We start from the raw sequence: 14,525 nt of genomic DNA, 5'->3' as shown, positions 1-14,525 counted from the left end.
AGTGGCAACTCATTTATCGTCTATCATCAAGGCCCTTGACATGCTTCTTGCTACCTGCAGCCTGACAAACAAAGCCAAATCTGAGGCAAAAGGTCTGAAAAGCTACTTCATGTCTTTTCAAGGCAATCTTCCTGCTCACTTTCTGGGTAAAAGTGTTGCAGTGTATTGAGAATAGGAGCCTAATTCTTCAGTCTGCGTTATAAATGGTGACGCTCTTCTGGCAGAAGCCTCCACGGTGGCAAATGAAATGGGTGTAACTACTCAGTTTCACAGTGAACAGAGGAGCCGCCAGAAAAAAAATTAGCGTTTCCCTGATGAGACTGAAGAGGACATAGCAAATGACCAGAAGTCAGCCCCTGGATTTCGCAACACAGTGTTTTATGTGGCTCTGGATAGTATAATCAGTCATTTGGACACGCGGTTTCACACGATTGCAGCTGTATGCGAGGAGTTTTCACCAATACTTACATTTAGGAAAATGACTGAAAACCAAATTCGTGTATCTTGCCACAAATTGAGAAAGAAGTACTCCAAAGATCTCAAAGATGGATTTGAAAATGAAGTGCGACATCTAAAGACGATATATGGTGCCACTTTTTCAGATGGTCTTTCTCCTGTAGAGATCCTAAATGCCATCCACAAGATGCAGCTACAGAGCATTTTTGGAGAGGTGTGCATTGCGCTGCGAATCTTCTGTACAATGCCTGTAACAGTTGGTGTAGGTGAACGTGCCTTCAGTAAGCTGAAACTTAGTTCTTTCTATCTGAGATCTACAATGTGCCAAGACGGGTTGAACAGCCTTGTCGTCCTTTCAATTGAAAACCAGTTACCTAGAAAATTTTACATTAAAGACATTATAAAGGAGTTTGCTCACAAAAAGGCTCGACGCTGGGTTCTTGGTGCAGTGTAACCTCTGAGTTTTGTTTATAGGGAACAAACACAAGGACAAATGCCTTAACCTGTTCTACCCAAGCCTGCCCGGGGATGGGTAAAAAATAATGTTTCAGAGGATTTTCTGCTATGGTTTATGTCCTGTTGAACTTATTCAGGAATGCCCACATAATGTCTTGAAACTACAGTTGTAGTTTCACAGATACTTGTTCTCTGTAGGTACCACATTTATGCTTGCAGTCCACATAGTTCAGGAACATTTCTTTATTTTGGGTGTGTTATTTAGGCATATATTTAGGAATTATGCATAGGGCAGAAGAGGGTTACTCTTGTTTATAAGAATTGGTAATACATTCTTTAATCTGAAACATGGATCATTGGTAATTTCTTCATTAAAACTGACTACAATACCATATATTAAAAAATAAGTCACCAATTGTGTTGTTATTTATAATAAAGCATCATAAAAATCTCATGACACAGACAGCTTTTGTTAACATTAGGAATCAAAAATGTTTGCAATACTGTTAAATATAGGCAAAGGATGAAGGTGGAAACTAGAATCTGCACAATTGTAGTATAGAGTAGCAGAAGCTTATACTTAGCATGTTTAATAACACCTTGTTCAGTACATAATTTTAATCTGAAACATTTTGATTTCTATGTATGGGATGTGCAGATTCACTCACAATATATGGAATGTCCTCCGTGTAAGAAATTAGACTGCAACCACAGTGCACACATCCTGGAGGCGGGACAGAGAGCAGGCTGTTTCCCTGTCATCGCTGATTGTGACTGACAGGCGCCTGTCCTATCAATAGATCGCTAGAAGACGCATATCGTTAATTCTAGTGGAAGAGGGCTCTGCAGACTTTCTGACTTGTGAATTGAAAAGTGGAAAAAGTAGCCAGCTGAAAATGTGTTTGTAATCGGCTGTATAGCCGACAGCCAGCTCTAGTGGAAAGCACTGCAATACTCCTATGCTGCAGTACTGCTGTATAACCACCAGCTTCTATTAGCCTACATACAGGGTTGGTATTGAATTTCTTTCCAGCTCACAACAGAGAAACAGAGGATTTCTGATGTCCTTCTATGGAAGATGTGATGCCAGATATAGAGAGATTTCTTTATAACGATGTATGTTTCTTTACTACTCACATCAACAATATGAGAGGGATGGCAGGAGAAGAGGGGATGGTGCCTAGAATGATGGAGGGAGAGATGGAGGGAGCAGAAAGAGCAGGGGTGCTCGGGTGACCTGGAAATCTCCAGTACATCTCATACATTGTACATCTGTCCATTTTCTGCCAAATGTTTAAGCGCTACTGGTCACGATGGCACTTCTCTGCATCGCTTCAATGTATGTATTACAGTCGCGTGGGTGTGCGTGTCCTCTGATAGACCATGTGTTAGTAGCAGCTCCACACCAGGGTTCACAGTGGAGCAGGGCCCGATGGGAGCTGACAGCTTAAAGAGGGAAACCCGCTCAGGCTGCCTCCCTGGCTGACACACACACACACACACACACACACACACACACACACACACACACACACCCCCCCCCCCCCTCCTGCTACTTAATTAATGTGTGTGTTTGGGGCATATGTAGCGAGAGCCTCTCCTGGCCCACTAGCAGAGCGTCTCAGAAGGAGAGAGACTGTTCCTCTATCACATGGTAATGTATTCTCTGGAGAATCTCTGCATCATAATACTCTCTCGCTCTTGTTCTCTCTCTCGCTCTCTCTCTGAGCCATCTGTGATATGAAGAGGGTACATGATAGACAGAGAGGAATGACACTCACCCAAACAAAAAAAGAAAAGATGTAAACGAAAAGGAAGGATGTAACTGAATGTCCGCTCTCTCTCTCTTTCTGCTTGTGTCGTCTTTATTCGGCTGGTGATAATTTTGGATCGTACATCTCTTCCTAAACTTTTTAACATTATGGAGATAGGACCAAAATAATACCAAGTAGCATAATTGTCTCTTTCAACATTTGTTTTGTTTTAAAATAACAATATCTATGGGCATATTCTTCCCTCTATGTTTTGATCCACCTAAAGGTTCACTCTGTCACTGTATAGCCTAAAGGTTGTTGAAGGCAAGACTGATCTCTGTTAGCAGTAGACTGATGTTCTGGCCATCATTTTGTCCTTGGCTCTCTGGCCCCAGCGAAAAGTATAGGAAGGCTACAGATTGAGGATGTGTTCGAGGTGCAGAGGTTGGCCAAGAAGTGACTACTATTTCCATCACACTCCTCTTCCTTCCTTTTATTGCAGTGGCCGTGTGCACCGCACGCATGCACGACGATATGCAGACACACACACACACACACACACACACACACACACACACACACACACACACACACACACACACACACACACACACACACACCTGTCAGTGGTTCCAGAGGCTAAGGGATCAATATATCACCTTCTCCACTTTCTTAAGAAGTCCCTCAGTAACCCAGCGGCGTTGTTAACCAAAATAACCTTCGCCTCGCTAGACAGAGAGCCAGCCTCTCTCCACCCCAGGGGTCGCTGTGAGAAACCGCTAGGAAAAAAAGGAAAAAAATATGTGAAATCCTTCCATCCCTCAGCCTGTGAGGTACGGTGCGAGAATGTGAAAATGCAACGCCCTCGTGTCAATTGTAAAGCCCCCCCCCACCCCCCCCCAAACCAGCTCTGTGCCTCGGTCCGGCTCTGAAGGCCGCTCTTATTACCGGCACAGAGCGCAGGTCAGGATGGCAAGCCAGCAGCATACTATTAAAGTGTAATGAAAGGAATCTCTGCAGGCTCTGCCTTGCTGTTTCACAGGCCACACAATCCACCGGATCTGATCTGCTGCAGTTCTCTCTCTCTCTCTCTCTCCCCCCGCCCATTGTTCTCCCGATTCTCTGTTCTATTCCGCACGTTTCGCACTGCTAATTCTGTCATTAGAATATTGTGACATTTTAAGAGTTCTGTCTTCAATGTCGTTTAGAATACCATGGTATATTCTGTTTTTAATGAATGTATCTGGTGCAGTTGCTGGCCAAGTGAAAAACAGGAGGATGGTTGGCTTGTTGGTGAAAGCTCACAGTAAACTGTAGACTACATTGGTCATCTTCACCGAGCAAAGAACACTGCCGAACACCATATCAGTCACACGTCTCGTGTGGCTCAGTTGGTAGAGCATGGTGTTTGCAACGCCAGGGTTGTGGGTTCGGTTCCCACGGGGGACCAGTACGGAGAGAAAAAAAATGTATGAAATGTATGCATTCACTACTGTAAGTCGCTCTGGATAAGAGCGTCTGCTAAATGACTAAAATGTAAATGTATTTAACAATAAAAATGTCCTTTGAGGAAAATAAACTATTCTATACGAGTCTTAATCCTATTGGGTTTGTTTTTTGATTTTTCTTCTTCTGGATTCCCTTGAAAGCTAACTAAAATAGTTAAAATCTGATCATAATCCACTATGCTAACCCATAGCATCATGTATTTGTCTTTTGAATATTGTAGCTTAAAGTTGCACCCGGGCTGACCCTGCCACTCTGTATCTGAAAGAGTGAATACTAAAGATCTCTTTGTCGTGTTAGCTAGAGGCCTGGGTAAAGCAATGCATGCAGGACGGATGGCCAGAGATCGGCCGGGAAACGACCCTAATTGGGGAAAGGGGGTGAGAGGGGGACTGGGAGGACGGGGTGTGAGGGGATGAGAGGGGCTTGGGAAGTTGGTGTTGAGAGCGAGAGATGGGATGAGAGGGGGATTTAGAGAGAAAGATGAGAGTGCAGAGGAGGAACGTCAGGGTGACGGGAGCGAGAGTGGGACGTGAGGGTGGAGGGTTGGTTGTTGGTGAGGAATGAGATGGGCTGAGGGGACACCTGGGTTCCTGCATTAATCTGTGAGGAACCATGCTGACGCTGTCATTGGACTGGTGCCATCAGCCTGGCAAACCAGGCGAGCCGATTGCTCTGAGCTCAGAACCGGATCACTGACAGATCAGGATGGACTGGACCAGAGCCAGCCAGTCACTTTCGATTGATATCAGATGGGGTTGTTTTTTTTTTACTAGGCCGAGAGCCTTAGTTGGCCTACTGGCTGGCTGGCTGATTGGCTTGTAGTGCTGAGTGATTAAAAAGTGATACATTTTTTTTTTTTTTTGAAGAATAACGTTTTTGATTTCATTTCGTACATTTTTTTGAAAAAATGCATTGTGAAATAATGACAACGATTTTAGATCACCTCAGCCATCACTCAGCCTATCACTCAGCCTTTTTCCTGACACTGACATTGGGTAGAATGCTGTAATATCACAGAATAAAACAGTGAGTAAGAGCCCCATAATGTTAGTGTATGCCCATTACTTCTTATCGCTTATTAACCACCATTTATTCTCATTGCTTACTTTACTTTAATAGAATACTTCAGTTGTGCATATTACTTAGTTTGTATTTGATGACTTTAAGGAATGGACCATAATAATAAAGTCATTATCTCATCTCTGTTCAGGCAGTAGCAGCCAGCCAGCCAGACAACCGTTTCATATTATCTCTATGCTCCCCATTGAATGAGTCATCCTATTGGCTAGCTGGCTGACAAAATCATTTTACTAGGGAAAAGGGGATACCTTGTCAGTTGTACAACTGAATGCATTGAACTGAAATGTCTCTTCCGCATTTAACCCAACCCCTCTGAATCAGAGAGGTGCGGGGGGGCTGCCTTAATCGACATCCACGTCTTTGGCGCCCGGGGAACAGAATGACAGATTATTACCTTGTCAGCTCGGGGATTCGATCCAGCAACCTTTTGGTTACTGGCCCAACGCTCTAACCACTAGGCTACCTGCCGCCACACTAGTTCCTCAAAGTAAATAAGGCATCCTTTCAAGACTGCTTATTGGCTACTACAACTGCCAATTGGGTAGAGCTACCTCACAAACTGTCTCTATTCCTCTCGTTGTTGTGTATCTCGTGCGTTCTCATATGGTCTGTGTGTGTCCGCCTCTGTCTGGGGCCGGGAAGAACAGTCACAATGGATTATGGTCATTGTAGTTAATTACCACATTTCTGCGCTGAACAAATCAGCCCAGCGTCCCACATACACTATATAAACAAAAGTATTTGGACACCCCTTCAAATAAGTGGATTTGGCTATTTCAGCCACAGCCCGTTGCTGACAGGTGTATAAAATCGAGCACAATCTCCATAGACAAACATTGGCTGTAGAATGGCCTTACTGAAGCGCTCAGTGACTTTCAACCACAGGAGGTTGGTGCTAGTGGTAATGACGAGCGGAATCAGTGAAACGGTATCAAATACATCAAACACATGGTTTCCAGGTGTTTGATGCCATTCCGTATGCTCTGTTCTGGACATTATTATGAGCCTGTCCTCCCCTCAGCAGCCTCCACTGCTTTCAACGTGGCATCGTCATAGGATGCCACCTTTCAACATTTGTTTTGTTTAAAATAATATCTATGGGCATATTTTTCCCTCTATGTTTTAATCCTACTAAAAGTTCACTCTGTCACTGTATAGCCTAAAGGTTGTTGAAGGCTAGACGGATCTCTGTTTTTTATTTTTATTTTACCTTTATTTTAGCAGGAGAGTGATGTTCTGAAGCACGTAGTGCCTAAAAATTGTCTGTCCTCAGTTGCAACACTCACTACCGAGTTCCAAACTGCCTCTGGAAGCAACCTCAGCACAAGAACTGTTCGTCGGGAGCTTCATGAAATGGGTTTTCATGGCCAAGCATCCGCACACAAGCCTAAGATCACTATGGGCAATGCCAACTGTCGGCTGTAGTGGTGTAAAGCTCGCCGCCATTGGACTCTGGAGCAGTGGAAACACGTTCTCTGGAGTGATGAATCACGCTTCACCATCTGGCAGTCCGACAGACAAATCTGGGTTTGGCGGATGCCTGGACAGCGCTACCTGCCCCAATGCATAGTGTCAACTGTAAAGTTTGGTGGAGGAGGAATAATGGTCTGGGGCTGTTTTTCATGGTTCGGGCTAGTCCCCGTAGTTCAAGTGAAGGGAAATCTTAACGCTACAGCATACAATTACATTTTAGATAATTCTGTGACACTTTGTGGCAACATTATGGGGAACGACCTTTCCTGTTTCAGCATGACAATGCCCCTGTGGACAAAGTGAGATCCATACAGAAATGGTTTGTCAAGATCGGTGTGGAAGGACTTGACTGCCCTGCACAGAGCCCTGACCTCAACCCCATCGAACACCTTTGGGATGTATTGGAATGCCGAATGCGAGCCAGGCCTAATCGCCCAACATCAGTGCCCGACCTCAGTAATGCTCTTGTGGCTGAATGGAAGCAAGTCCCCGTAGCAATGTTCCAACATCTAGTAGAAAAGCCTGAACTAATGCCTTGATTTTGAAATGAAATGTTTGACAAGTAGGTGTCCACATACGTTTGGTTATGTAGTGTAGTTCTAGATGACTTATCTTGTGAATGATTTGATTTCTCTAGACAAGTGGCACGTTAACCTCAAAATAAACCGAACTCAATGGAATTCAAGTAATTGATCCGCTGTCAGTTAATTGGTTAAAATTGGTTAATCGCTCAGCGCTACTGGTTGGTTGGATGGCTGTCTGATAGGTTGGCTGGCTGGTTGGTTGAATGGCTGGCTGGCTGGTTGGTTGGTTGAATGACTTGCTGGTTGGTTGGCTTACTGTCTGGTTGGTTGGTTGGTTGGTTGGTTGGTTGGTTGGTTGGTTGAATGGCTGGCTGTCTGGCTAGCTGGCTGTTTGGCTGGCTGATTTGTTTTTAGAATGGCTGGCTGGCTGACTGGCTAGCTAGCTGGCTGGGGGAATATAAATCAGAGCCACAGCTTAAAGACTAAACCCCCAGAGTGGAGCAGCCTGGGGAGAGAGAGAGCGGAGGTGAACTGAGCCGCATCTGCCTCACTCCTCATCTCCTCTCTCCATCCCTCCCTCGATGACAACTCTCGCTTTCTGTTTTTCTTTTCGTACATTCTGTCTCACGATTCCCTTCCTCTTTATCCAATTCTCTTTTTCGCCATTCTGTTTCCCCATTTTTTTTTCTCTTTCTCTCTCTCTCATTTTCTCGCTCACTCTCTCCTTCACTTGTCATTCCTTTATTTCCTCTATTTCTCATGGCACGAAGAAGTGACTATTGGCTTGTTAAGTTAACACCCAAAATGAAACACCAAGGCCCTGGCTGGGTAGCATTTAACCAGTTGGTTGTACCTAGTTAGTACCATCATTTCTTCCCACGAACTGCTATACTTTCTGGACTGGCTTTTAGATCTTCTCTCTGTTCTGTTATAGTCTTAGTGCATCATCTATGGTTTGGAAGGACATCAGCTCCTACAAGAGCAGCAAGTATATTGGTATCGTCTTGCTAGGGGAATTTGAATTTACGTTCTGTATTTTACCTAGTAGTCTACTTAATCATTGCTGTTTGAACTGTATGATTGCTCAGTGCTTTTCACTGTCGTTGCGGACTTAGATTAGTTTCAGGCCTATTTGTGTATCAGTCTTGCTAATTTCTGGGTGTGTTTTATTGTAGGGGGTGTTTTCTTCACTTCTGCCAAGCGGTCAGTGCGGGGAGTAGTCTTTCACCTCTGCTAGGCAATTAGTGTAAATACTTTAGTCTCCCCTGTTTTTTCAGCGGCAGTATTGTCAAGCGGTGTTGTCGCCGAAACAAAGACGTTCTGCCAAGTTATTTGAGGGAGTTAAGAGAGGAAGGCTCCACACCGCTCTCACTTGAGAATCTTACCTAGTTATTTTCCGATGATCTCATTTTGCTCTTTTGTAGCTTTGGCAAGTATGTGTGTGTGTTTCCCATCCCAGTTTGCTCCTCTCTCTGTAGGTTTTACAGACACTCCCCATCCTATGGCTGCAACCCTTCTAATTTAGTGTAGCCGATGTGCACAACCCATGTGGAATTGCTAGTCTGCAGTCAATAAGGCTGAGTGAATCTCAGCCTATATTGCTTTTCATTCCCTACACTTTTTGGCCCTGACTGAGATATGTATTAACCCAGAGAACACTGCTACTCCAGCTGATCTCTCGTCATCTGACTATGTGTTCTGTCATAGTCCTCGAGAGCATGTGGTTGTCAGAGTGGTGGCACAAGGCTACTAATTTCTCTTAAGTGGATACCCCCCTTCCCCCCCCTCACCTGTCTATCTCCTCAATTGAATTCCATGCGATCACTGTCACCTGTCCACTCAAGCTTAACATGATCATTTATTGCACACCAGGTGCCCTTCGAGAATTCTTCAATGAGCTTGACACCTTGATAAGCTCATTTCAAGACGATGGCTCACGACTTTAACTTCCTGACGCCTGACTTCAGTTCATTTCTTTCCCCCACTTTCTTATTTTGACCTCACCCTTTCCCAGTCACCTCCCACTCACAAGACAGGCAATACGCTTGACCTCATCTTCACTAGAGGCTGTTCGCTATCTAATCTCACTGCAAACCCCCTCCATGTCTCTGATCACTACTTTGTTTCCCTTTCTCTCCTTCTAACCTCCAACCCTACCCACTCAGCCCCTACCCAGATGGTTATGCGCCGCTGCAATCTTCACCCTCTCTCCCGCGACTCTCTCCTCTTCTATTCTATCCTCTCTTCCTTCTGATAAATCCTTCTCCCTTCTATCTACTGGTTCTGCCTCTTTGACCCTACTCTCCTCGCCTTCTACATCCTATGCCTCGCACTGTCCCCTTTCCGGCCGGCCGGCTCGGCCCTCCCCTCCTGCTTCGTGGCTGAGTGACTCATTCCGGGCTTACAGATTGGCTACAGGCAGCTGAGCGGAAATTGAGGAAAGGTCCTCCGGGAGTTTAGTTATCATCCTTTCAGTCCATCCTCTGTATCTGCTGCTAAAGCCACTTTCTGTCACTCTAAATTTCAAGCTTCTGCCTATAACCATAGGACACTCTTTTCCACCTTCTCCTCCTTCCTTAATCCTCCACTCCTCCCCCTCTCTGTTGACAACTTTTTCAACCACTTTGTCGTCAAAAGAAGTTTGACGACATCCGCTCCTTATTCACTCAGCCTATTGAGTCCACTGATCCCACTCACACAGAACTACCCTACGCCTTGACTTCTTTCTCCCCGCTCTCTTCAGATGAAATCCTGCGACTAGTGAGGTCCAGCCACCTGACAACCTGCCCGCTCAACCCAATCCCCTCTTCCCTTCTCCAGACTATCACCGGAGATCTCCTCCCATTCCTCCCTTCCTTCATCAACTCATCAGAAATGACATACCTCTATCCCTTCTTTCTTTTATTTCCAAAACACTTGAGCGTGCTCTGGCCAACTGTCTCGCCATTGCTCTCAGAACGATCTTCTTGACCATAACCAGTCAGGGTTCAAGGTGGCTCACTCAACCGAGACTGCTCTTCTCTGTGTCATGGAGGCTCTCCTCTCTCTCCTCTGTTCATATCCTCCTAAATCTATCCGCTGCCTTCGACACCATGAACCATCCTCTCCGTCCTCTCAGGGCCGGGCGTCTGAGGCTCTGCACACTCTTGGATTGCATACTACCAGGTGACGTGGAGATGATCTGTGTCTGTACCATGTACTCTCACTACTGGTGTCTCCCAGGGCTCAGTTCTAGGCCCTCACCTCTTCTCTCTGTACACCAAGTCACTCGGCTCTGTCATATCCTCAAGTGATCTCTCCTATCATTGCTGTACGGATGACACTCAACTACTTTTTCTCCTTCCCCCCTTCTGACACCCAGGTGGCGACATGCATCTCTGTGTGCCTGGCAGACATCCCAGCTTGGATGTTGGCCCACTGTCTCAAGCTCAACCATGACAAAATGGAGCTGCTCTTCCTCCCGGGGAAGGCCTGCCTGCTCTAAGACCTTTGCATCATGGTTGACACCTCCACAGTGTCCTCTTCCCAGAGTACAAAGAACCTTGGTGTGACCCTGGACAGCACCCTGTCATTCTCTGCGAACATAACTCGCTCCTGCAGGTTCATGCTCTACAACATCCGTAGAGTACGACTATTCCTCACACAGGAAGTGGCTCAGGTCCTTATCCAGACACTTGTCATCTCCCGTCTAGTCTACTGCAACCCTCTGTTGGCTGTGCTCCCTGCTTGTGCCATCAAACCCCTGCAATTTATTCAGAATGCCGCAGCCCACCTGGTGTTCAAACTTTCTAAGTTTTCCCATGTCACTCCGCTCCTCCGCACACTCCACTGGCTTCCAGTCAAAGCTTGCATCATCTTCAAGACCCTGGTGCTTGCCTACGTCGATGTGAATGTGTTTAGTCCTAGGGTCCTGAGCTTAGTGATGAGCTTTGAGGGCACTATGGTGTTGAACGCTGAGCTGTAGTCAAGCACTTAATGGCTACAGACGTGAGTGCTACAAGTCGGTAGTCATTTAAGCAGGTTAACTTGGCGCTCTTGGGCACAGGGACTATGGTGGTCTGCTTGAAACATGTATGTATTACAGACTCGGTCAGGGACAGGTTGAAAATGTCAGTGAAGACACTTGTCAGCTTATGCTCTGAGTAAACGTCCTGTTAATCTGGCCTTGTGAATGTTGACCTGTTTAAAGGTCTTACTTACATTGGCTACGGTGAGCATGATAACACAGTCGTCCGGAACATCTGGTGCTCTCATGCATGCTTCAGTATTGCTTACCTTGAAACGCACATTGAAGAAATGTAGCTTGTCTGGTAGACTCGTGTTACTGGGCAGCTCGTGGCTGGGCTTCCCTTTGTAATCCGTAGTAGTTTGCAAGCCCTGACACATCCAATGAGCGTCAGTGTAGTAGGATTCAATCATAGTCCTGTATTTACGCTTTGCCTGTTTGATCGTTCATCCCAGGGCACAGCATGATTTCTTATAAGCGTCTGGATTAGTGTCTCGCTCCTTGAAAGCGACCGCTCTAGCCTTTAGCTCAGTGTGGATGTTGCCTGTCATCCATGGCTTCTTGTTGGGATATATACGTACGATCATTGTGGGGATGATGTGGTATACTCCTCAATGCCATCGGATGAATCCCGGAACATATTCTGTGACTACTGAGGGGAAGAGGCGTTGTCATGTCCTTTTTACGACTGTGTTGTTGTGTTTGGACCATGATAGTTCCTTAGTGACGTGGACACAGAGGAACCCGAAGCTCGCGATCCGCTCCAATACAGCCCTGTACTTGACACGATTGTGATGTGTTGTTGACCCACATAACTATCTTAAGATGAATGCACTAATTGGTAGTCACTCTAGATAAGAGCCCACCTGGCGTCTGCTAAATTACTAAAATGCTAAATGTTATAAACAGTGGTCCACTTCACAGTACACAGTGGGTTCCCTCTCCCAACATTGAGCTGGGTTTATGGGGCTATCAGCCCCAGCCTGTTTAGAAGGATCTGCCCTCAGAGAGCTGTTGGCGACCCGTCCATTGGTGTTCCATAGACAACAGAACAAAGTGGGCTCCATGTTAACACCATGGGGAAGAACAGGCTGAGGCAGAGACAGGCCAGTGTGGAAGGGAAGTCCTGCCTGCTGTAGCTATGTTGGGAAGGGATGTGAAGGCTATGCATAGGCAGAAACAGAGGCAGGCCCTGTACTGTGCTGTAGTTAGCTGTGATGCCAGACCTCCGCTAGGGGAGCAGAGTGTGCTGTCTCACTGAGTGATACCCCTGTCTCTACCTCTGATAAATAATGCAGCCTCTACACACACACACACACACACACACACACACACACTAACGCACATGCCTTCAGAGCTACAAATGTATTAGCTGCTTTATATTCTTTTGTCTTGGGAAAACGGTTAGCAGGGGGAGGAGGGGAGAGGAAATAGTGTACAACAGAATAACAACAACAACAGTGGCAACATTGGTTCCCCCCCAGTCTTGGATCCCCCTGGTATACTGGAGGTCCCACACATCACCTGGAGGAATGGAGGAGGAAGGCGGGGGTGTTGGAGAGGAAAGAGAGGGAGACAGAGAGCGAGAGAGATGCTTGTTGGAGAAGGAAGGGAGAGAGAGATTCTTGTCATTTGTGTGCCTTCCGGAAGGGAAGAGGGTTGGTGTTGGAATGTTGTGTACATTGAGAGAGATGGCCATCTGTTTTTCTGTATATATGCCTACAACACACACACACACACACACACTTTTGTTGTATCTGTGATCTTGTCGGTCTCCATGGCTCAGGGACTGTCACTTTTCCTGTCAACACATGTGGGCGGGGCTATGGCCGTTACGGAATTCGGCAACCCATACGTTTTTATTTGAAGAGAGATAGAGTATGTGTGTGTCTGTGTGCCATATGTACAACACTAAGCTAGGCTCTCCGAAACATATTGGTGTTCCTACATGGCGGTTAATAATAGTAGTGAGTCCATACGGCGGTGGCGGCTCAGACGTGTGTGACAGTTTTATAGCCACACAGCCTTCCTACACACTGATACGCAAGACACACACACACACACACACACACACACACACACACACACACACACACACACACACACACACACACACACACACACACTACCCCCACCCTCATATCTCTGTTCCTTGTTGCCTGTGGTTATGGTGGCAGGCAGCTTTGTCTAGTGATCGGGGGGGATCAGTGGTTGTTCCCCATGGCTAGGCTGCTGTGCCAGACAGACACACAGACACACAGACCCAGGACCAACCTCAGTCAGACAGACAGACAGAAGTGGTGGCTGGCTCAGCTAACCCATATGGTGCTCTGCTCTGCTCTGCTCTGCTCCAGTCCCCCAATTACTAACCCCCCCCCCCCCACAGGGGAGGTGTTGGGAGATAAAGGCTCTACACCCCCCTCCTCCCCACTGCCCGTTCCGTACCCCCAGAGCTGCTTAGCCTATTGTCACAGCAATCTGCCACCACCTATAGGTCTTTCTCTCTTCTCTCTTCTCTCCTCCATCCCTCTATCCCTGCCTCCCTCCCTAACTCCTTCCATCCCTCCCGGCCTCCCTCCCTCTTTCACCGCCATCACCCCTGATAATCGATGCACTGTAAGTAATCGTAGCTAATTATTTAAGCTATGGGTCTGGACCTATAGAAAGGAAAACATTTTCCCTGATTCTCTCAACTGAAACACTTATCAGCTCTGGGGATTAAGTTGTTTCTGTTGTATTTAGGTTATTTAGCCTAATTGAATTATTTAATGAGATGATTTTAATGAGACCACTGTCAGACTTTGAATTAGTCTTTGTTCAACAAGTAATTTTATTGATGAAATATATTTGATTAGGCTAAACTTACAGGGTTGTGTATGAACACACAAACACATGCATTTTTGAATAAGACATGTTATAGAAGTAGTGTTCTTACTATTAATGCATTGAGTATTCCATCGTTTTTAAACATGTATAAGTAGCATTATACGAGCATTATATAAAACATCTACACTGGCTTGTTACTGAAGTGTGACTGTTGTTTTCGTCATTGGTTTGTTGTTTGTGTTGTTTATGTTAGTGTTGTCTAATCAGTGGTTGTGTTATTCTGGTTCTCAGGAGTTTCTCCAGACGGTACCCAAGTTCTGCTTCCCCTTCGATGTGGAGAGGTAGGAATAAGATTCCTTCCCCCTGCTCCCCTGTTAATAGTCCTGTGCTCTACCCGACCAAAACAGGGACGCACACGCACTAATATGTTTTAGTAACAGG

The 14,525-nt window shown here is 46.0% G+C and overlaps 1 protein-coding gene across 3 annotated transcripts in view; it reads left to right on the top strand.

Moving 5' to 3' along the window:
- The window catches only part of LOC106583933 (DENN domain-containing protein 1B), a 202,658-nt gene that overhangs the window by 93,383 nt on the left and 94,750 nt on the right, over positions 1 to 14,525 (top strand). For all 3 annotated transcript variants that reach the window (XM_045706032.2, XM_082967893.1, XM_082967894.1), the window contains exon 4: positions 14,376 to 14,425. In XM_045706032.2, the coding sequence (XP_045561988.2) occupies positions 14,376 to 14,425 (50 nt within the window). The remainder of the gene's footprint in view (positions 1 to 14,375; positions 14,426 to 14,525) is intronic.

Source organism: Salmo salar, chromosome 23 (assembly GCF_965601325.2).
Source record: "Salmo salar chromosome 23, fSalSal1, whole genome shotgun sequence".
NCBI lineage: Eukaryota > Metazoa > Chordata > Actinopteri > Salmoniformes > Salmonidae > Salmo > Salmo salar.
This window is presented reverse-complemented; position numbering and strand designations above follow the sequence as displayed.